The 24,643-nt window shown below is 38.3% G+C and overlaps 1 protein-coding gene across 2 annotated transcripts; it reads right to left on the bottom strand.

Moving 5' to 3' along the window:
- Positions 1–635: 635 nt before the first annotated feature.
- Positions 636–23,029, bottom strand: LOC148880669 (26S proteasome non-ATPase regulatory subunit 2 homolog A). 2 transcript variants are annotated; one of them, XM_088962649.1, is made up of 25 exons: positions 22,666–23,029; positions 22,460–22,560; positions 21,690–21,810; positions 21,540–21,599; positions 20,860–20,927; positions 20,561–20,603; positions 20,020–20,088; positions 19,782–19,820; positions 19,620–19,702; positions 8,903–9,017; positions 8,605–8,679; positions 7,494–7,652; positions 5,836–5,943; positions 5,642–5,746; positions 5,412–5,552; positions 5,192–5,296; positions 4,662–4,883; positions 4,347–4,460; positions 4,054–4,269; positions 3,723–3,782; positions 3,532–3,645; positions 3,363–3,448; positions 1,512–1,620; positions 1,194–1,372; positions 636–1,104 (listed from the first exon to the last, which is right to left on the bottom strand). In XM_088962649.1, the coding sequence occupies exons 1-25, from the start codon at positions 22,774–22,776 to the stop codon at positions 1,029–1,031; spliced, it is 2,679 nt and encodes an 892-aa protein (XP_088818775.1). In that variant the 5' UTR covers positions 22,777–23,029; the 3' UTR covers positions 636–1,028. The 2 variants fall into 2 exon arrangements, with proteins under 2 accessions (XP_088818775.1, XP_088818776.1); XM_088962650.1 differs by having other exon boundaries at positions 20,020–20,085.
- Positions 23,030–24,643: the final 1,614 nt, after the last annotated feature.

The raw sequence follows: 24,643 nt of genomic DNA, 5'->3' as shown, positions 1-24,643 counted from the left end.
TTGTGCTTGCTCCTTATAGTCCCGAAGTGCTTAATGATAATTCTTTATATACTTCTTTTTTAAATACTACTATTCTATAATAAATTCTCTCTTTATTAAAGAATTCCGTTGTTTTGCTTTGGTGTCCAAGTGGACGCCAGAATTTAAGCGGTGGGAACGCTTGGCGTCAGAGAATGGTATTCTCCTTCTAGAATCTTCCAAGGTGCTCCAATATCACAGCCTGCAGCTAGCACATCAGCATGTGCCACTGCTAGCATCTACCATAGTTCACTTAGTCACCAGACTTCTGGTATCATCTCTTTGGGATCAGTTTGATTAGCTTTGCTTTTGTACCCACTATCCAGAACAGGGGTCACGGGCTTTTAAGATATGAGATGCTTCCTCCACCTTCCAAATTGGGTGTTGACTGTTGACCGGACACCCTCGGATGAGTCATAATGAGACAAGCTTCAGGAATTTATTCGGGCCACATGAACAAACGATAATGGTAAGGGACCCTAGTCTCTACTCTCGTCTCACTAGACGAAATGAAACAGACAATCTTGGTTAACATTGACCTGGGAAATGAACCTGGAATACCAATCGGACGGGAACATAGAAAGGGTGACGACCAGATATGGTAAATATCTAACGCGTTTAACGAAGCAATCAATGGTTTAACTTGCTAGGTTAAAAAAATAAAACAAAAAAGTTGAGAAATTGGATGCAAGTCGAAATCTCGGTGTTTAAATTACAACCCCTTCCCCAAGTCTTCCCCTTTCTCCTCTCTTTAGTACCTTCCTTTCCAAAGCATTTGTATGGATAAATTAAAAACCTTTAGCCCCTTCCCTTTTCAAGCATACGTATGCGTAAATTAAAAACCGTTGATACAAGGTCAGGGAGATCACCAGATACTCCCAACTTCACACCGGAATGACAGCCACTTGCCTGTTAGCGACGCGCACAAGAGGGTCCATGCCCACCAAGTTGGAAACTTCTGATTGATGAAATTGTAATCACAATTCACAAGGTTTCTGGAAACATCAAGTTCAACGATCATCCCGGTACTCGGGGTTCTCTTTCAAGATCACAAAACCTTCCAGGATGGGTGAAAGTGGAATGTACCTGCAAAAACAGAGACTTCATTAGCATGCAATAAATGATTAAATGCTAACAGCACTGTGTAAGAGTCTTGATTTTATTGGGTGGATTACTTCTCTGTAGCTAATTCAGCCCTATCACCAGCTGCAAGTAAAACAGGGGTTGAGTGTGTTTGGAATCCTGTTATGGTCTTGGGTCGACCAGCCTGGCCAACCACATCAACAGCTTGGCCCACCCGTACCGGCACAGACAGAGGTTTCAAATTTTCATCCACAGCCAGCAGCATTCTCGGCTGTAACATCAAACAACGAAAAATACATTAATAACTTCTGATAAGATGTTAGATTGGAAGCGACCACGTCAAGAAGAAATATTGCAATATTTGTGTCTCAACTCTCGAACTGAGAAGAAGACAAAGAAGATAATAGTACCTGCATTGCCAAAACAAGAAAGTACTGGACATAGTGGTATTTTCCCAAGATGATTGATTTCATATCAAGACAAGCATGAAGCATGATTAATAATCCAGCAAGTGCAGTCCTGGAGGGGAAAGGATACATGAAATTATATCATTAACAAGTTCCTCGAAAGCTTCAATAGAAGATTTTGTATCATAAATCTATTCATTACTAGCACATGGTCCGCATAAAAGCCCAGCATCATCATTAATGGGGCCTGTCTATATATCGTTGTGCCAACCAAGTTGTCCAAGGCATCACACCTAAGCAACAAGGAGCCCTTGGTATGGGCATGATGCACCTTGCTAAAACACCATCATTTGTATAGAGAAGCCCCACGTCTTAATTGACTTGCGTAACCATCTAGGCAACAAAAATCACAAGACCGGCACCTTGTAATATTGCTACCGTGGCTACGTACTACTTCTTGTTTTAATAGATCATGCCTTGTTTTTTCAGTTAGTGATAAAAAAAAAATCATGTCATATTTTTATTGGTGATCTATCATAACTTATGTTTAACATTTTTTATCCAAATATATTTTGCATATTGCTTATGACTTATTTCAAGGGTTTTACCATTAAGATCAAAAGAAATAGGGATAAAAAGTTTCCTTATTTTTTCTACAATTAAATGGAATTCTTTTTTCCCTTTTTCTCTCTTTTTTATGTGTAAATTTATAGCCTTCTTTATTTGCTAACAATTGTTGACAATGCAACTACTCTATTGAATACTTATTATGTTGGATAAGCTTCAGAATTTGTGTTTTCAATGCCCTAAAGCACAAAGCCCCAACTTTCGCTCACTTTGTCTTAGGCTTTGTGCTTTAGGGCCTGAAAGTACCCTGGATTCAGATTATCATGTTTTCAGAAGCAGCTCTTAATCAAATGCTCAAAACACTTTTTGACTCACTTCGGTAGCCCAAAGCTCAAAAGTTTATCCAAATGGAGCCTAAGGTTCTTTTTTGTAAAATTCTATAGGCACCACCCACCTAATCAACTAGGCTTCCCATTATCACCTAGAAGCACCAAGATGCATTAATAACTAGGGACTATGGTGCCAACCATTAAAATAACATTACAATAGTTGATTTTGCAAACATGAACACCACAATTCCAAAGATGCTAACGCAGTTCATTTTCCTGGATCCTTAATAGAAATGTCTCCTACCCTCCGAAGAAAAGAACAAAGCTACTATTTGGGCAAACTAGACCATCAGGGTTAGGCAGTGCTCAAAGATGGAAACCGTTGAACTATTCTAGTTCTCAGGAATAATTTAAGTTAGATACTTAGACAAAGCAGAGGCATTTGTGATCCTTTAAACCTGTAGAGTCCAGACAAATAGGTGGTCCATCTATAACCTTTAGCCACATCCTTATCATAAAACAACTATTAATAGTACTGGCATTAATCATAATAACAAGATTTTCTTGCCCTAAACCTACTTTATGCTGCTCTTTAAATCTAGAGGAATGTATTAACTAATCAAAGGTTATTAGGAAGGATCTACTGATTTTTCTAATCACTTATACTCTAGTTTCCCCCTCTTTTATTCTTTTGTGTTTATTGGGTATGTAAACATTATGGGATCAATGGTGAGGACAAAGAAGGGTGCACGTGTCCCGCCAGCCAAACCACAGAAATCCTGCAGTTCCACAGGTTTGAACCTGCACTTCCCTTTTTGGAGTTACACCAACTGACAATCTCAAGTATTGGGTCATATGACAGCTCTTCTATTCACCATCCTTTTCTTTCCCAGTCTTTAGAATGTCATGTAGTATTCAAATGGCAAAAGATGGTACATAGGCAGTGTCCTTTACTTACGGCGACAACAAAAACCGGTCAGAATGGTATGGTGCAAGAGTCAGCAACCCCTTCCCCAAATGAACAAGACCTTGAGCAATCCGCACCTAACCATGTAATCAAAGCAAAATTAGCAACACCCAGACAACCACAAGAAAAAGCCAATAAGGAGGAGAAATGAGAAGCTTACACAGAAGAGCAGGCTAGCTTCTTTGTAGTAATAGCTCGAAAGGTTGCGAAGCATGCCTGCAATTCGAGCATTGTTTGTGCCTGCACCTATAAGACCTAACGATATGATGGCCGCCTGTAGAAGCAACAAACATTGAGTTCTGAAAAATGATAGAAGTTTGGATTCCAAAAATGTTATAGCAAAGCACATACCATTGCCACTTCTGAATCTGTATCATGACTGAGTCTACTTAACGTATCCATAACATTGACCTGCCCAACAATATCCAGTCAACAAACGAGTGAAGAAGAAATAGTTCTACAAGACTAGATATATAACACAAGAATCGAACTAATCTAAAGATAACCCTACATCTAAAAGGACCATTACCCAGTGATGGTTCCAACTATACATTGCTTAATAAAATTTTCTAAAAAACTAATGCAACATTTACCAAACCAACCTAACAAAACTCAATCCAGATCCCTTTTCCCAGTTGAATGCTATGAGATTCAACAAACATGTGTATCACATATTGCTTACCTTCGGATTGGATATGCAAAGGAGACCAAGAGCTAAAGGAACTGCCCTCCGGATGTTCTGCTCTCCGTATTGTAATAAATGTTCTAATGATCGAATGGCCATCTCAAGACCCAATTCTTCAGCCATTGCTACCATAGCAATTCCAAGAACAGCAGGACCCTGGTGTGTCTCACCCTTGTCAAGATGTTGTGCACAGTGCCCCAGAAGATTTTGAACCTGTACGAATAAAGAGTGTCAACAGCTTTGCATGCTAAGAATAATCTGCAGATGTGGCCAACAGACAGATACAAGACCTTGAGTACATTCCCAGTTCCAGCATAGGCACAAGATAGTAGGGTCATATCGCAATATTTCCTAATTTTTTCATTAAAAGTTTTGGACACCTCAGCTGTTGCTTCCACACTTTCCTGTAAAACAATAAAGCAATTAGATTGACAAAGAACCGTAAGGCATCCATTCTTTGTATTGTGGCCTATTTGAGTTTCTTGTCACTTCAAGACAATATAAGCAAGTAGAAAAAGAAAACATTAAAATTTAAGAAATTGGAAGGGGAAACAAGGATAGCAAAAAAAAAATAGAAAAGAAAACCAAGGTTTAAATTTATTTACCTGCTTCCCAAGATATAGAAGGCCAAGGCCTAAAGGCAGAAGCCGAGTGAGGGGCTCGCCCAATTCTGAATCACTTCTATCCATTAAGGCAAAGATAATGGCCTGAGCAACCTCTTCATTGCATGAGCCAACATAAATCAAACCCAATGAGATAGCAGTGAAAGCAATCACATCAAGTGGAGATTTTGCATCTCCCAGAATTGGAGATAGTTTCCTTCTTATCTGTTAATACAAGAAAGTCGACATAAAATGGAACAGCATATGTGATCAATAGAAATCCAAAAAACAATAAATAGTTCAACAACCATTCAAATTAGTTTTGAATCGTTAAAACTTCAACAACCAATAATCTCAATGCAGGGGTGTTTAATGGATGTACAGGAAAATGCCTTGAACCAAATTCTAATCCATTTGTGATAAGGAATCACCCTAACAGTTTGGTAGCCTACTCTTAAGAGTTTAAGTAGAGCTTGGAAATCCTTTTAAGGGACAAAATAGCACTCCAAGGGTGAAAAGCGGTGGTACTTCACCTGTTCATTTTGGGTTCCTGCATAAGCGAGGCCAAGGCCCATTATTGCACCAATTCGAACACTTGAATCATCTTTTCCTACATAATCACCTAGAAGTGCCAACGCCTGGAGATGTTCCAGATGAGTTTAAAAAACACAAAAAAAAAACAATAATAATAATAACAACAAAGAAATGGCAGCCTTCAAATAAGTTTTAGCATAAAAATAGACTGTTGCTTACAGGATCACAATCATTCTTAATACCACAGTTGACAATGCCAACTCCTAATAATGCACCTGCAATGACATGGTTGTCATTGCTGTGGAAGTATTTATCAATCTGTGCAAGTCCAGAATCCACATCCCACAACAGAATCATACCCTACAATAGCCAAACTTTAAACATTAACTATGGGTTGAAAAGGTCATAACCAAGAAAAGCATATCCCAGTGGAGAAGAAAAAGAAATACCAGACTTGCTGCAGCACTGGTTTTCCCATGTTCCTTATTCTTGAATAACCAGCTTCCAGTGGAACCACCACTTGAAGCTTCGGCAGGAACAGTCATCAACTTATCCTACAAAATGAAAAGAAAAGGGAAATCCATTAAGCATGTGGATAACAAAATTCATAAAAACCAACATCACTACATAATTGGATAGTTACCTGGCCAAAACCAGCATTCACAAAAGCATTGACAAAGGTGGCGGCTAGGTTCTGCCTCGCTGAGTCGACACTCGCACCAGCACTTGCCCGGCCATCAAGCAAATGCACCTAAGAAAGTCAAACATAAAGAGCGCATAATGGAATTGTATATCTTTTTTGTCAAATGGCACACAGGAAGGAAAAAAGAAAAACATTTGATACATGATTTTAAAAATTTAGGACCTTTGAATTCTCAAGCTTTTACTTCAATATAATTAAAAATGGGAACTAATAAATATCCAGAGAAATATGAAAGATGCAACAAATATGCAGAGGAAGGAGATATAAGCATGAGCGTCAGAAAAGTTTTTAATAATTTGGTAAATAAAGCATGAATTTTAGCATATTAATTAAATAAAATAATTATTGGGTCTTTAATATGACACCTTTATATGAAATGAAGGCCCCATGTCATGCCACACATGTCAAGGCTTAAGTGTAAGCAATAATTATGCCTTACAATGAGGCACTCCAATACCTTATTGAGAGAGATCTATGTGCATGTTTGTGTGTGTGTGTGTGTGTGTGTGTGTGTGTGAGAGAGAGAGAGAGAGAGAGCATGTGTTGTACTAACACAAATATTTTAAGATATAACACAAGTAGTTGATAGACATTTTAATATTTCAAATAATGTAATGTAGGATGATGTGAAGAATGGTCTTAAGGTGGTGATTAAAAAGGTGTGTCTAAAACAAAAGCATCCACAAGAAGGAAGAAGCATATGAAACCAGATATGGGGAGAAGGATGAGATTCATGTTTATTAATTTAGTACTGATGGGAGGGAATAATGCTTTCAATCCAAGGACCAAGATTAAGACTCATCTAATAAGCAAACAACTTGCACAACCAACCCTATGTCCCAAAACAAACTTTGTATGAGGGCAGCCAAAGAAAAGATGAAAAACGATTCAGAATTGACACCACATAAGTAACACTTGTAGGCAATCTAAACTGCTCAACTGAGAAAGAATATTGTTCAATGCCACCAGCCAGGCAAATGCTTCAACCTTTGGAGGAATTGGACTACCCCAATATTAACAATAATCGTACTACCCCAAAATCATTGAATTGAGGTCTGCTCAACCCAGTTCCTAGCCAAAGCCTTGTTAAAAGATTTCACTCTACACCGACCATTTCTTCATTTCTTCCACCATCTCATGTCAGGCCTATCTGAATTAATCTCCACTGCTTGAAAATTTGACAAATAACAGCATAGATTCTTCCACTTCAGAGTCAAAAAGGGGTCTTCTAAATTTAGGGCACTACACTACCAAGCCTTGTCAAAAAGGGGTTTCTACCCATTCTGTTTATGTCATTATAATATAACCTTGCCTTTATTCAAAAAAAAAAAAAACTTGAGTGGCATTATGGATATTTAAGTTTTTCCATCATATTAACAGATAAAGGAGAGAAAGAAAACCAAGATAGTCCTTTTGTGTGAAGGAAGAAAAATATCACAAAAATCAAACCTAGAATATATTGATGGCAGAAAAATAACTAAGAGATTTTTTTACTTTTAGAATTTGGAGTAGCATGACTGATCAAAAAATAATGTGGAGTAGCATGCAGAAAATAAAGTCAAAAAGCAAGTTGGTTCTAGTATAATGTCAGTAAGCACCTTGTATATATCCTCAGGGGATTTGGGCTCCATTACTTCTATATCACGAGCAAGAGTAAGATATCCCTCACTTAATTTGGTGTTGTTGATAATATCCTGCAATGCTTCCCGGTCATCATCGTCTGCAACCATCTCTTCATCAAGTTCAAATGCAACACCCTGCATCAAGAACTCTCAGCAATCAAATATCCATCCAGAAGACAAGTTATAGCCTGCCATGCAAGTAGACATCACACCTTTAAATATCTACAAAATATTCCCGTTCAAAGGAATCCACCTATTTTGTCCATTCCAAAACCTTGTTTTCTTACTTTTCTCAGCCATAATCATCAGTGGAAACTCAATATGTGAAACAAGATCTGAAAACATTACTTTTGGCCTACTCACTAGGAGTGTGCCTCCTTTATAAAAACAGGATGTCTTCTTATCTCAACTCAATGGAATATATTGTCAATTTGTCATTCAAATTCAATTAAAATGAATTAAAAAATCAAAATTCATTCAATCTAAGAAATAATTATCTAATCAATTCAAATTTAATTATTCAACTTTTTATTTTTATTGGTTTTCCATATTCCATATGAAATGATAATGGGATTGATAGTTCTGTTCATACTAGCCAGAGTTGCTTTGGGCACTCAGTGCCCTTCAATCAATGTAAATTAAGCTTTTTCAAATAACAAAGTTATCAATTACCAATAAAAATGATACGATAAAGGGTTGCCAAGGACTAAAATTTAGTTCCCTGAATAGGATTTTAAGAAAGCTGAAAGGTCAGTTGATCCAACCATTATTGCATAAACATTTCTGAACTAAAATGAATGAAATACTTTTCATATTTCTTAATCATTTAGGGATCGTTCCATTTATGTGGTATTGTAACCAATCTAAAACATACCAAAATGGTACTATGATTCTTTGTGGGACAAGGGATCCCCTAAATAATTATGCTGGATTTGGTTTTTCAAGGAATAAAAGCAGTGATTCTAGCACTAGAAATTCTAGAAATATATCAGTTAGACAATGACAACTGAATCATACTCAAAGCAAAATATATATAGAAAACCAGCCATGGAAATATGAACCCAATTATGAAAACTCAGAAACTTACATGTCGAGCAAGAATATAACAAAACTGCTTCTTTAGCAGAACATCATCACAAGATGTAAATATCTGCTTCACATACTGTTAAGGACAAATAACAAAAGTATAAGAATAGTACAATAAGTTGACGTTATTAGGGATGCATAACCACAATAACTGTCTTCTTCATATTAAAAATTTTCAGAGAAGTTTAGGAAAGAGAATTTCCATAATCCAAAAATATTCTATTGAACCCTAAGCCATGCAAATAGCAAACCCAAAACTATGAGAGGAATCAATTTTATTTTGATTATGAAATTCATACCTGCAAGTTGTCCAGGAAGAGTGCAATCCTAAGTGCACTAGGGTACTCTTCAAACTTAAGATAAATCATGTAAGCTATGTCCAGCACTAACATATCATCTGGTCCAGGGAGATAGCTGCATGATATTTCAATGGGGAATTACAAATTAAATGTATTGCCTTCTGATTATCAACAAAAGAACAGGATTTTATTAACAATAAAATGTACAACCTTGTCGACAAAAAAAAACATTAATCCCAACTAGTGGGACTGGATAAACAAATCCTGTTCTATGCTCTATCACAAGCCATGTTTTCTATCAAATTGTCAGCCCATGGATCATATTTTACCACTTCTGAGCGCATTTTCTTTGGCCTTTCTCTTGCTCTTTTAGAGTATTCTACTTGCACCAAGTCACTATTTTTAACTTCCAACCTGCATGTTTTTCTGCTTAAGATGTGGTCTTATAGATAAATGTTGATTACACAATGAAAGCTTTTCTTCCCCCCTCCCCCAACCAGGCAACCGATAAAACAATTTTGTTGATGTTCAATTAACACTATAGCAATGGAAAATAAAGAAAAACAAGGATGGGATTTTTTTTTGAATGAGGTAAAATTTCTAATTAGTAGCATAAGGGAATGCACCCCTCTATATTTGATAGAATATCAAATTACCAATGCCAAAGTTTGAGATGGGCTACTGCTATATGGCAATCCCATGTGAAGATAATGAACTTAACATTCTTAAAATCACTCAAATTAGAAGGCCAATGATAAAGTCCACATCTCATTGTTGAGAGAAAATCTTATGATATGCATGAATTAGAGGAATTATCTTGATATCTTTGTTTGTTTTGTCTAAATCGTATCATAAGTGGAACTCGAGTAAAATCCAAGATATAGAGATAAGGAAGCTTTGGAAGTGTTCTCCCATCAAAATGCTTGATGGTGTCTTTATTTCTACCCAAAGTATGGTCTTTAGAGTATGTTCTATTGCAGCTAGTAACTTTTCCCTTCTAGTTCCTTCTAAGTTCATTTTTTGGACTCCTACGTAAGAGCCTCCTTCCACACAGGGCAATGAGGAAACATTTAGCTCCTTCAAAAGCTAAAGCTTCTGGAGATGTGGTTCCAAAGTCCATAACAAGATATATACAGAACAATCAGTGAATCACCTCTTTGTTTGTTGTGCTAACAAGAGTAGAACCCGGCATGACAGTTCAAACATTTTTGGGATTTTGATTCTCTTCTCCAAGCATCCTTTCCTGAATGAGTTATTGGCAGCTAGCTGCTTTTGGATAAAGTGAGAAGTTGCTCAGAGAATAGACCTTTTTGTTAGTGCCATGAAGCATTTGGGAAAAAGGGAAATGTAAGCAAGAACAAGAGCCAATTTATCCCCTCTCTTACCCAAGTAATCAGAGTTCGTTAGACCCAGATGAAAGCAATTCTCCATTCCCTAGCCAGACATCTTATTCCCTTCATAATATCTCAACATTGCCACAAGCCTTGACTTTTGTTCTTTAACCAAGCACCAACTACCTGGGAATCCTCTTCCATTACCACTACATTTTTATAGTTGAAGGATCTGCCCCGACTTAGTCCCCAATCGGCCTGGCTAGCACAACTCAGCTTTTGTAATTTGTTAAGTCCCCAAAAAGTATAGGTCCTGAGAAATAAATCTTCTCAAAACAAGAGAGGACAAGACCAAGATCATCCATAAAGTACGAAGAACAAATACTAATTGGAAAAAAAAATGAAAGTGGTAGACAACATAGAATGCATCTAATGCTATCTAGGTAGAGAGGATCTCCAAACAGTTTAAACCTTCCAACCTCCTAACTACCCTGGGCCAAAGCTAGAGAATCAGCCAATAAATTGGGTGACTTCAGCACCAACTTGAATGATATGTTCATTCTGGATGTAAGAAAATTAACCTCTGATGTGATGACAAAGTGACTGAGGCCCTTCATTTCTTTTATAAATAATGTAAACTTTATTAAATATCAAAGCCAGGAACAAAAAAAGAGAGAGATAAACTCTCTTAGCTCTCCCTGTAGAAATTCAACCGCACCAAAATACAGAAGTAACAGCAATTACAATCGAGCCCAAAACATAGAACCATATTCACCCCTTGCTTTGTTAACCCATCAGCTATGGGGTTGGTACTTCTTTTGACCCACACCACTTTAACTTCAAAGTCTTGTGTTAACCACTTGAACATTTTCCTTTCATTGCTGTCATTCCAAAGGCCATTCCTCTCTTCATTCAACCATCCCACCTCTAATTTGGAGTCACCTTCTAAGATTAACTTACAAATACTCGAGGCGGCAGAGAGATTAACCGAAACAAAAGGAAAAATGCCGAACAGAGAGAGAAACTCGATCTCTGTGTTGGGTCCCTCGACTGGGTGTTGAGGAACAGGAAAGTAGGGCAGCAGATCACCCTAATCCGCGCTACCTGAGGGATAAGAAAGAAGAGAGGGATGTAGAAGACCAAGGGTGGATAAGTTGTGGTTCAGACAGCAACTTTGAGGAGGAGAGTTCAGACGACATCTCAAGTTTTGGAAGCTTGGAAGATGAAGGATCTCGAGAGGACTATAACAGGTAGTCCCTAAACTTGGACCACCTATTCCGTGGAGATTTGGTGGGAGAACAAGAGGGGAACAAGGAGGCAGAGATGCACAACACAGAGGCTGAAAACAGAGAGACTCACAATCAAAGAGGTGGGGGGCAATTCTGGTGCCCAGAACTGGAAAAGCCTCTCTCAAGCGCTAGTGCTGTACGGAAAACTGAGGTGTTAGCTTACGTTAACCCAGAACTGAGCAAGAATACATCACAGAATGGTAAACAATTGGGTAAGGGAGGAGTCATTGTGAAAACAGAATGACGGGGAATATTTCCCTCCAAAACGAGGAGACAGAAAACTCCAATTTTGACACACAGGGCCTGACAACCATCTGCCCGCCTACAATCCCAATTCCCTTGCCCAGCCAAAACCAGGTAACCCTGCTAACCCTGTTCATTTAGCTTTTGCTACTGATGCGGCTTCTGTTTCTCTTGTTCCAGATTCCATTCCTAGTCCAGCATGAGGAGGCCACACTGAGTCCTCAAGGAAAGAAGGGGGGGAGAGGTGAGGATGGAGGGAACTTTAAGGGAAGAAAGAATATGGGGAATCATTGAGAGCATAATGGGTGAAATCGAAAAAAAAATGAGCTACAAAGGAGAGTTACAAATGGGTCTGAGCTGGTGTGCAATGAGGAGGAGGAGGTTAGAATGGCGGAGAGGGCTATTTATGGAAAGAACAGAAATGAAAATAGGAAGGATGATTTGATAGCTGAATTTGTTAGAAAGATGGGGTGTAAGCTGAAGAATCTAAATGATCTAAAAGTTTCCCTAATAAAAAGAAAGGAGGAGAGCAAGATTAAGAAAAGAAAATTGAGTGAAGTGGAGAGATTAAAAAGAGATATCGAGGGGGATAATAAGTTTGGGGTGAGAGGGGATAGAAGGAAAGGATTCAAATAGATATCTGGTGGTTTTTTAGGGTTAAATTCTAAAGTTGAGATGAGAATTCAAAGCTGGAATGTGAGGGGATTGGGTAATGCAAGGAAGAGAGCAACTATCAAAAAAGTAAGTAGGAAGTTCAATCCGGATGTGGTGTTAATCCAGGAGTCCAAGAGAATGGACTTTGATAGTAGATGGGCAAGAAGTGTCTGGTGTTCTAAAGGGATAAAGTGGGTGGCTACTCCATCTTGGGGAGCCTCGGGTGGGATCATAACATTGTGGAAGGAAGATGTGGTGGTATGTTTGGAAGAACTGATAGGGGATCATTCAATTTCTATGAAATTCAGGCAGGTGGAAGATGGTTTTGAATGTACTAACAAATGTATATGGCCCCAATGACTATAGGAAGAGGAAGAGGTTATGGGAAGAATTGAGTGATATTAGGGGCCTATGGGAAGGACCTTGGTGTTTGTGTGTGTGTGTGTTGGGGGGGGGACAACCAGCATGAGAAATTTCAATCAATTTGTGGATACTTTTGAGCTTAAGGAATTCCCGATCCAAAGCAACATCTACACTTGGCCCAACCTTCAATCTAACCCAATCTGCACTAAGTTAGATAGATTCTTGTTCTCAACAGATTGGGAGGAGCATTGGGGGAACCTAAATTCTAGAGCACTCCCTAGATTCACTTCAGACCATTGGCCGATAGTGTTGTGTAAGGAGGACTTAAGAGGAGGTGGACCTGCTCCCTTAAGGTTTGAGAAAATGCGGTTGATCCATCCGGGATTCGTAAAGAAGATCAAAGAATGGTGGAAACAACACAATCCGTCAGTTGAATGGGAGGGGATGAGATTCCACAAAAAGATTCAATTCCTAAAATCTCAAATAAAGGAGTGGAACCATCTGAAATTTGGAAGAGTGGAGGAAAGAAAGAAGATTTTAATAGAGCAAATTGAGGAAGGAGGAAAGGGGTTCTTTTGGAGAAAAAGACAGAGAATTGAGATGAAGAGTTAGAAAGCAGTTGGAGGATCTCTTATTGCAGGAAGAGATAAGTTGGAGACAAAAGTCTAGATGTAAATGGTTAAAGGAGGGAGACAAAAACACTAGATTTTTTCACTCTGTGGCAAACACTAGAAGAAGGAAGAATATCATTTCTAAGCTAGAAGTTGATGGAGTTGTTCTTTTCCAACCAACAGAAATAGCAAAGGCTTTGGCAACCCATTTTAAATCAATTTTTGGAAGGCCTCTAAATGAGAGGATTTGGGTGGAGAGACTGGAATGGCCAACTCTTAGTTTAGAAACCAGAGTGGGGTTAGAAAAAAACTTTTGACTTAGAAGAGATAAAGGAAGCAGTACCTTCAATGGATAGAACGAAAGCTCCAAGCCCAGATGGATTTACAATGGCATTTTATCAGGATTGTTGGGATATTGTGAAGGACCTAGTGTTGGTTTTTTAGGAGTTCCACGGGAGGGGAAACGTTAATCCGGGTTTAAACTCCACATTCATTGCATTGGTCCCTAAGAAAGAGGCATCACATCCAAGGGATTTTAGGCCGATTAGTTTGGTGAAAAGTTTGTACAAGATAATTGCAAAAGTCTTGTCTCTAAGAATTAAGAAAGTTCTTCCAGCCATTATCACACCCAATCAAGGAGCTTTTGTGAAGGAAAGGCAAATCACTGATCAAATTTTGATTGCAAATGAGAGCTTAGAGAATTTTAGGAAATCCAAGAAAAAGGGAGTGGTATGCAAACTAGACTTAGAGATGGCTTATGACCTAGTTGACCGGTCCTTCTTGGTGGAGGTAATGAAAAGTTTTGGTTTTGGAGACAGATGGTGTAGATGGATCTGGGGTTGTATCAGGAGTTGCCATTAGTCGATATTGGTGAATGGAACTGTGGTGGATTTCTTTCCGGTCATGAGGAATAAGACAAGGTGATCTGCTCTCCCCCTTTCTCTTTACTCTGATTGCAGATGTCCTGGGGAGACTGATACATAGAGTCGATTCTAAATACTCAATAAGAGGTTGGAGAGTCAGAAGGGGGGAAGTAACACTTACACACTTGCAGTTTGCAGATGACACAATCATATTTTGTGAGGGTGGGGATATAAGATGGATTAGAAACCTAAAACTGGCAATATAACTCTTTGAGCAGATATCTAATCTTAAAGTGAACTTTGATAAGAGTTGTGTGGTGGGAGTGAATTTGGAGGAAAGGGAAGTAAGTGATTGTGCAGGTGTGTTAGGGTGCGCTATCTCGAAGTGGCTTATCACTTATTTGGGCCTCCCCCTAGGAGATAACCCCAAGAATGAAAGTATTTGGAACCCGGTAGTAGAGAGATTTGAGAAAATGCTTGCTTCTTGGAAGAAAAATTATCTCTCTTGGGGGGAGAATCACCTTGATTAGGTCTACCCTTTCCAACCTTCCTACTTCATGTCAGTGTATAAGATTCCTACAAAGGTCTCAAATAGGATAGAAAAATTAATGAGGGATTTTTATGGTAACCAGGAGTGGAGAAGAAAGACCATAGGGTGAGGTGGGAAGTGGTAAATAGGAACAAGAAGCTAGGGGGGCTTGGGATTGGGAATATCAATAAAAGGAAAATGGCATTATTGGGGAAATGGTTGTGGAGATTCTTGTTGGAAAGGGACAAATTGTGGACGAAGATTGTGGCTAGCATACATGGGCTGGATGAGAATGACTGGGATCCTGAAATTTTGGCAAGGACTACTGCCGCATCCCCGTGAAAAGCCATTCATGATCTGCTTCCAGTTTTCTCCCCTTGGATCAAGTACGATTTGAACTCCGGTAATCGAATAAAATTCTGGGAGCAAATTTGGGTTGGGGACCTACCCCTAAAAGACCAATTTCCATCATTGTTTGCTTTGTCAAATTTGAAAAATGAACCCATTTCCTCCTTGGTTCCATCTGATTCTTCTTCTAGGTTTGGGTGGAATCTAGGGTTGAGAAGGGCAATAAGGGATACAGATTTGGGTTGTATGTCATCTTTGCTAACCATCCTTGAAAATGTTTTCTTGAACCCTAGTAAGGGAGACACCAGAATCTGAACCCCTTCTTCATCCGGCTCTTTCTCTTGTGCTTCGTTTTTTGAGACATTAGTCCAACCTACTACACCGCTTGGCTGTCATTCCCAGTCAAAGAGATTTGGAGCAAACCCATTCCTCCTCAGGTTGGTAGTTTTTGTTGGGAAATTTTCCTGGAAAGAGTTAACAAAAATGACTTGCTTCAAAGAAAGAGGCCCAACTGCTGTTTACTTCCCAATAGGTGCATTCTTTGCAAAGCCGGTGGGGAAACGGGTTATCATATTATAGTTACTTGCCCAGTTACTAAGACTGTTTGGGAGTGGGTGTTTTCCCTTTTTGGGTATACATGGAATCCCCCCGGGAGTGTGCAATGCTTGTTCTCTCCTTCTTTCTTTAGTTGGCCTAAGAGGGGGGAAGATTATGTGGAGAAGCATTAGAGCTGCAGTGTGCTGGTCAATATGGGAAGAAAGAAATTCACGAATTTTTTCAGATAAGGGAAGAACCACAGAAAACCTAACAGACTTGATACTTTCGAGGGTTGCTCATTGGCTGAAATCAATGGAGATATTCTCTAAATTCTCTATGACAGACATGCTGAGAAAGTGGAAAGAGGTTGCTACTGCTGTTATGTATAAAAGGAACTATAGTCCCACTTGGACCCCCGCCCTCCCACCAGATTCATAAAACTGAAGTTTGATGGATGTAATTTAAGGAATCCAGGGCCCCCTGGAATAGGAGGTGTTTTCAGGAATGAGGAGGGGTATATTACTGCCATGTTCTTTGGGCTAATTGGAGACGGTGACTCTCTTAGAGCCGAAATTCTAGCAGTTCTTGAAGGAATCCAAAGAGCAAGAGAATTAAGCATTAGATGCTTAGTGATTGAGGGGGACTCGAAGGTGGCTTGTGGAGCTACAGCAATGAGAAGAAAAATTTTAATTGGCTGTGTAAGGACTTAGAGGTGCAATACAGCTGGGTGAAGAGAAGAGCCAACTCAATGGCTGATGGGTTAGCTAAGCCAGGGGTGGCTAAGGATTCTTTGTTTTGGACACATTTTTAGTATTTTGTTGCCATTTTTATGTTGGGGTGTTAAGATAGTTTACCTCCCTATTTTCTGTAATTAATTTTCACAAGTATTATTCATTAATAAAGATTTCTGTTATCGATCAAAAAAAATACTCATCTCCTTTGCTCGTTTTACCCCTTCTAAAGCTGCCATTAGCTCAGCCCTTAGAGAACCCACCTTCTCCAATTGGGCCTGAGAATAAGCCAATAAGGCAATGAACTTTCCTTCCTCATCCCTAAAAACACCTCCAATTCCTGAGGGCCTTGGATTTCCAACACTGCTCCTGTCAAAGTTCAGCTTAGGGTGTCCAAGAGGAAATTAAGGCATTCTTAACCAGGACTGATGAAGCAACTTCTTTCCAGCCTCTTAAGAAATCTTCCATTGGAAAGTCCTTAAAGAGTTCCAAGGTCTTAATCCAATGCACAACTCTATTGAAGACCATCTCTATGATAGCTTATTTAGTTCTCTTCTTGTGTAAAAATAATCTAGCAACCCTCACACATCTCCACATGATCCTTCCTCTCTTCTCTGGCAAACTGAAACTTGTAGAGGTAACAACAAGTTTTCTCATTGTGTGTGTGTTGGGGGGTGGGGGGACCACCTACACCAAAACAAAGAAAGAAAGAAACCAATCCCAAATATCTTTAACGAAAGAACAGGAGATTGATAAGTGAAAGCAAGTCTCACCATCAGCTTCACAGAGGACACACCAGTGAGGGGGAAAACAACTATTAGGCCTCTTTCTTTGAAGCATATTGCAGGTATTGATTCTTTCCAAAAAGACTTCCCAAGAAAAACTCCCAACCCTGGGGGGAATAGGCTTACTCCAAACCTCTTTAACAAAGAAAGAAAGTTCACTATTAGCATCAGGTAAAGTTAAGGTTTTGAAGAAGGATGCACAAAAAAAAATAAACACACCAGAGGGTGAAGGGGTTCAGATTTGACTGTCAGACTAAGGCCCTTCATAGCCAACTATAGTCCATGCAAATAACAACCCGACAACCACGCTCCACCTCCACACATGAATGACATGAATACCAATTGGGCCCCTATAAACTGCCAAAACATCCACCCAAAACAGATATACATCTCCAGTAGGACCCAAGAATACCATATAATCCCCTCCTGATATCAGAAAGCTCTTCCAACTCCAGAAGGCCCCAGATTCCTAATGGAGGAGCCATCAAAATTACACTTGAAACCTACTTGACAAACAGGGTTCCAGATCTGGAAAAAACTCCATATTAAACAATCTTTCCAAATAAGATCAACACATCATCAAAAGAGAAAAATCCGAACTCCTCCCTAGTGCACACCCAACAAGCACCTCTTATAGTGAGAATACCCCCCCACTCTTTCGATTGAGTTGATAAAACTGAACAGAATTGGTTGTTCCTTAGGAAACCAGGATATGGGTTTCTTTAGAATCTCTCACAGCGTTTTAAAAAGTGCTGGAGTTTCAGCCTAAAAGCATTCAGACCCTTGAGGAATACGCCCGGCATAGAGGTGTATGCAGTGTATAGGCATACAGCTCTATTGTGCACTATACAAGAAACTACACATCATGTCTCCACATTTTAAAACATTGATCTCTAATGACAATGAAAATTTTTCAGGTGATATTAAGATTGGCAAGTCCTCAAAAGACGAATTGCTAGCTTTTCTCCCTTAAGGTGAGATTCTGCATTTCACTTGGAATGGAGCAGATTGAGGTTGAAAATTATTTTGGGATGGATATAAAGGACGCCAAATCGTCCATGAAGACCATTTTATACAGAGACAAAGTGCTCTGAAAGCAAGAAATGCAACTAAAGTGCAAGGGGTCATAGAGCTTGAGGTGTGAGGCACAAGACAATGTGATACACCTGAATAGAGTGAGTTTGTCAAAAAAATAAAAAATTTGATATATAAAAATATACGAATCTAAATCTGAAACAAGTAAATGTTAGCTGAATTGGTTAGAACATCGTCTTAATAAGTAATAACTCAGAAATTGTACCATTGTAGGTTCAAGTCCTAAATAAGCTAAACTGTTTAAATTCTAAAAATCATAGCTAGAACCTAGGACATAGTAATTTACAACAAAGATAGATGAGAGACACAAAGTAAAAGTCGAGAGCCTAGGCATGCCAAAGCACACCTTTTTAAAACACTGCCTTGGAGTATCTCCTCTTCGATCTCAAGGTTGACCAACTCCTGGCTGATTTATTAGTCAAAAGAAGAGTTTAGACAGATCAGATTTACAGACAACACTTTCCATTATAATTTTCTTTTTCCTTTCAATTCCCCTTTTTGGTGTCTTGGGTAACCTGGTCCTTTGGCTGCCTTCTCTTCACTCCCCTTATCCTTGTATAATGAACTAGCAATGCTCATGGAGAAATTAAATAAAACAATGTGGATATATGAAATCATAGTACGGATTTTGTATTTTTTTTTCAAGTTCTCTATTTATTCCCCTACTAGCATTTATATCCTTGACACACAAAAAAAAAAAAAAACTCTTTGAATTTTGGATGGGTAATGGGTCAATGGTTAGCTGTTAGTGATTAGGATTAACGAAGGCAGGGTTCAATCACAGATCCAAGGTTCAAGTACCCTAAACTATACTTAGTTGGTATTAGAAATATCTAAATTTGATACTAGACTACAATTCACCAGAATAATCTCAATGGAATAAAATCATTTTAAATTAAAATAAATTAATTAAAGATGCTGTAGTCCTTATTGTCTTAAAACAAAGACAATCAGCCAAGTGTTCTAGTTTTACTGCCAGGGATAAAGAAGCAAATAACCAGCTAAGAACATTAATAAAAATTCAATAAAATATGGGAATATGAGTGCAGCCCACCCCACCATGGCTTAAAGGGCCAACTTTGATATTTCACAAGCAATTCACTATCAATGTCACCAAACAATAAGGTTTTAAAAGAATGGAGTACCTTCACTCAAATACCTAATTCCCACATTTACCTTGATCCAAAAGATTGCATATAGGATATAGTTAACACAGGTATTGGTTTATCAAATTTCACATATAAAACAAAAACAATAAACTCAATGGAAAGAAATGGTTTTGAGGCTAAACCTTCAAATAATAAGAGAAAACAGTTTTCATTTTCAAAATGCAGTTACCTGGCCGAACTAGTAAGGTACAAGCATGTTCTTTTGAAATTTGTAGCATCAACGTGTTCAACTAACAGATCAAGATCTTCAACCTGGATTAATTGAAATATTAGTATATTCCTTTCCAACTAATAACAAACAAGATACAAGAAATGAAAATTAGGTACTAACCTCCATTAAAAGGTCTACAGCTTCAGGTTCAGCATTATGCTGCAAAACAAGGTCAAAGTAAATATATAAATAATGCTGAAGTAAGCATTCTACCTTGTGTCCACTGGAACAGGAAGTAAAACAAAAAGAATGCAAAAATGAAACCATTTAGAAAGAGTATGTAAAAACTGAACTTCCAAATGAAACATATAGTAGATCTTCATACGTAGCTGCTCAATAGAAAATTTAGCAATCATACCTTCATATGGAATGCAACAATTTGTTGCACAAGCTCCATAAGATCATCTATTGGCGCCTCCTCAATCTGCTGTTATGAAGGCAAAGGAAAACATACTAAATAATGAGAAAAAAATCTTGTGATTTTAACATAATGGTTACATGTAGGTGCTTCACCATTTCCATCTGCACTTTATTTTTTGTATTGATAGAAGAATATAAGTATAAATGAAAATATCCAGATACAAGTTACTTGAATAGAGATATATGCCCTATCAGTACAGATACAGATAACCAAAGAACCCAACATGATCAAAAATTAAACAACAATATGGGAAATGAATACATCGAATCGTATGATACTAGCTCATATGATGTCAAAAATATATTTGAAAAAATAACTGGCAATATGAACACTATAATTTAAAAAAAAAAAAAGGAAGAATATGATTTTTCTAACCTTGTAATTTGTAAACTATCTTCCCCTTGTTCACATAAAGCCTCTTATAAATAACATAATCAAGGAAATTAACTGCCATGTTTGAAAAGATAAATTGCCTAACCTGCCGCTTTGTATACTCCTGTGCAATTTCTCCAGCAAGGTTCCTGATTAAAAAATAAGTCCATCGTTAATAAGGATGGCATTTCCAAAATGAGTAACTGAGGACCTTCCACTTTATATCATTGTGATAAACATGTCAAGAGAAAAACTGGACAGCCCAGCTTTCCCTTATCATTTTAATAAAAGGATTAATTGGTGCATGGAAATACTTGGTTCATAGCCATAGTAATAAGTAGATATGATACCCCTCCCTTGAGCAGTTTTTTTCCTCTTTTCTTCTGGATCAAAAGACCCTCTCACCTTACATACTCATGACCCCATGAGCCGATGTCTCCCTCTGAACCCAATAACCTGTATTTCAGGCTTTCCTGCAGGAGCAACAGAGAAAATAACCAATCAACTAATAACCTAAGAGTAGGTAAAGTGTATAGATAACCAATATGTAATGCAATGGAATCATGGAAGCTAAAACTAATGACAAGACAAGCAACATAATACCCCTCGCCCATAACTAAACATGCTATTGCAATGATCTGCAGGTTTTTATATAATTATTCTTTTATCAAGAAGACCAAGGACATAGACGGAGTGACTAAAATTCAGCGCAAAAGGAACAAAAATGTAAGTGAATAAAAGCGATAAAGAGTAAAAGAGATCAATGTATAAGAATAGCCAGACCAGTAGAAGGCCAGAAACTGAAAGGAGAATAATTACAAGTATCTCTTCCCAAGCTACTTTTCATAGTCATCTCCCCCCCCCCCATTTTAGTTCATAACTACTGCTCGAAAAGTTTATAAGGAATTAGAAACCAACAAGAAGAAAATGAGTTAAAAAAACAGTTCCCTTGGTAACATGATAATAGTGTGTTTATTCTCCACAATGGGCATTAGTTTTCTAGACCTTGGATTTTAAAATCTGAACATAGGATCAATAATATTAAGTAACTCCAAGAACTAACATTATAGAATAACTCCACTTACCCGTTCACCTTCAGCTGACATAGTCAAGGCCAAAACTGAAAGTATATCAGCAAGGTATTTCTGTAAATAAGGGGGAAAGAATGTGAACCATTTAAGAAATAGCTCCGTAGGAATAAAACTACTGCAAATAACCATCCAGACAGTTCAAACCTTCAGATCTGAATCCGCCATTGTTTCATAGTATGCCTTTAAGGTTCCGTAGTGCGGACGGAGAAATTTCAATGGCTTAGGAACAGAAGTCATGGAGCTTGTTGAGGTTCGTATCTCCTGCCTACGTTTAAATAAAATGAGTATTGATTAAACTATATGAGGAAATAGCATTCATCTCATGCATACATCACTGCCTTCAAATTACAGAATATAGCACTTAACATGCAACTCTGCGTACAACACGGGAATAAAGAAAGTTGTGCTTTCCTATCGTACTTTTTACACTCTTCAAATAAGTGTTCATTTCTAGGAATGGAAGTTCTCATCCTTTTGATGTTTAACCCTACATACAAAGTAACCGAAAGACAGGTCCCTGTTTACCTTAATTGTAACCGGCCGTTGCTAATCCTTGCCACTTTGCGTGTCAATTCGGTTAAAAGCAAATTATTTTGAATACAACTCAATAAAGCTTAGTACATTGATTCTATAACTCAACTCAATAAAGCTTGTCCAACTATAAGGGGTCGGGTATACAAATCAAATCCTGTTTTTGGACACATTGATACGATAATGATGTCTGGAACTCTAATGCCATAGAAAAATATGGACTTTTACAGACAAAATCTTCTTCTACAGAAAAAATGCTCATCCATCCGAAGTCCAACTGATGACCTACCTCTTAGGTCGGTCATAAACCTAAAGGTGCATCAACTACCAATAGAACTACCGAAAAAGTTTTCTTCTTTGTTTTGAGATTAGGAACCAACTACCTCATGCTTTCTAGGGCGAGCTTCTGCACACCAGGATCCGAATCCTGAACCCTTTCGACATACAGCTCCAATTGCTGCTTCAGCGCCAAGTCCTCGTCCGACTGTAATTTTGAACAAACATGCCCATTAGATCGGTCAAGTTTCAAAACGAAAACAAAATTTCGAAGAAAAGGCTGAAGAAAAGAAAACTAGGGTTTTCAACTGACGAGATCTTCCTCCTTTTTCTCATCCTTCTTCTTCTTCGGGTCCTTGGACGGGACTTTCAGAGTAGCCTCTTCTGGGGCTGCGCCATTATTAGCCTTAGGATCGGTCGTCATGTTAAGAGCTTAGAACAGAAAAGTTGTGATGAAGAAGAGGAAGGAGAGTCGAGCTGGTTGGTGTGAGGGTAGCTACTAGCCTATTAAGCTTGGGGAGCTACGCTTATTTCTACAAGCCAGGAAATAACTTGCGCTGCAGGAAATCAGGAAATGCTTTGGAATCTTTACCGGACGGGCTTGGTCGGCCCACCCCAGGTTGGGATTGATATAGAGTGATAGACCTCTTTCTGGGCCGGGTTTTGGTTTCTGCGTTGAAAGAATACATTCAGGCCCTCGTATCAAGCGCAACCTCAAACCCGCCCGAAGTCCGGACAGAAAATAGGGTAAAAGATTTCTTATTTTATGAAAAACTGTTTTATTTATATTAAATGCCTCAAAACCTAAAAATAATGAAAGGTAACAAAGAAAAAAATATATTTCATATATGTTTTTTTGTTATATAAAATATATTTATTGTTATATAATATACTATCAAGTCAGGCTCGGGTTCGAATTGGGCATTTTTTAGGAAGTACGAGTCCGACCCAAAAAAAGTTAAGCTAGGTGCTTTGGGCTCGAGCCCAAGCCCATTGACCTTAAATTCAAGTCTAAGCTCGACTAAGAATGGATCATGTGGGGCCAACCCATCATGCTACTCGGACCATGAACAAGTCTAGGTTGGGGTAAATGAAAAAATAGAAACCGGGTTTAAAAAGTGGTCCGATCTGGAATTTTGTTCATTAATTTGTTACCCAAGAATCAATATTTCGGCTAAGTTTGGGAGTGCTTATTTTAAATATTTTGGGTCGGGATTTCTTTCCTAATTGTTTTAGCCTATCACATTATTTTTGAAGTAAATGCATTTTCACCAAACACTTAGGTCATGTTGTTAGACAGTGTATGCCCTTAACTCCAATCAGAATCATGTACCGTATGACATTTAATGTAAATGAATAAAGTGCATATTTGATTCATGTTATTATGGTGTGTTTCTGTGTAATACCTTTAAACATGACACATGTGAGACTCGTGTTAGTTTATAATCTTCACAACTGTTGGATAGATATAGGGAGATTTATCTTGCCAAGGCTGACACTATTGTGTTGCCAAGTTGGTTGGGGTGGCTTATCTCAGCTGGTAGAATGATACCTAAGGTACATGCAGTATGGGTTTTCTTGAAACCTTGAACCGGACCATAATTTCAGTATTGCCCTGAACCTTGGAGATAGATGGGCAAAACTGGAATGTTACACCCGACCCTTAGACTCGATTATGATACTGCACTAGGCATCGAATTGGGGTGTCTTTGATATGCCAATCAGTGAGATCCTTAGAGGGGGTCAAAACCTGGGTATGTTGGGACAGACCGAGAATTCATCTGAGTGGGTGATCATAGTGACAGGATCAATCCCTTTGTCGGACAAAGTGAATGATCAGGAATGCACTCTCTCTGATGAAAACCAAAGCTGCTGGCAGCAGATTTCAACTATTGAAATTTGTGTTGCAAAACATATATATATATATATATATATATATATATATATTATGGTTTCAAAATATTTGCAAAATGTTTTAATTTCCGAGATCCATGTGAGTAGAAAGCGCAGCACTGTTCCTTGCAGTCGAAAGAGAGGTATTCTCTTGTCGGACAGTGTTTGATCATTATGAGCTGAGAGGTTAAGCGTAAGACCATTGAGGGTAATACCTGATGGGCTAATCTTGCATCTGCCCACAGTCCTTGGGTTTTTATAAGGTGGCTTGACCCAATGACCATTTAGTGTAAATGTTGGGCCCATTAAGAGCCCATGGTGATGGGCTCTAGGGTTCACTGTCACTACAGTGAATTCGGCTAGGCTGAACCCATGTGGTTGATGTATAGATCAATGTT

This window comes from Nelumbo lutea, chromosome 1 (genome assembly GCF_056320005.1).
Source record: "Nelumbo lutea isolate HS-2025 chromosome 1, American lotus-T2T, whole genome shotgun sequence".
NCBI lineage: Eukaryota > Viridiplantae > Streptophyta > Magnoliopsida > Proteales > Nelumbonaceae > Nelumbo > Nelumbo lutea.
This window is presented reverse-complemented; position numbering and strand designations above follow the sequence as displayed.

Coding starts and splice junctions, on each gene's coding strand:
- LOC148880669 (XM_088962649.1), bottom strand. CDS start 22,776: ATGACGACCGATCCTAAGGCTAATAATGGCGCAGCCCCAGAAGAGGCT. Junction 7,653..8,604: donor GTTATATTCTTGCTCGACAT/GTAAGTTTCTGA, acceptor TTCTTGATGCAG/GGTGTTGCATTTGAACTTGA. Junction 5,553..5,641: donor CCAGTGCTGCAGCAAGTCTG/GTATTTCTTTTT, acceptor TGGCTATTGTAG/GGTATGATTCTGTTGTGGGA.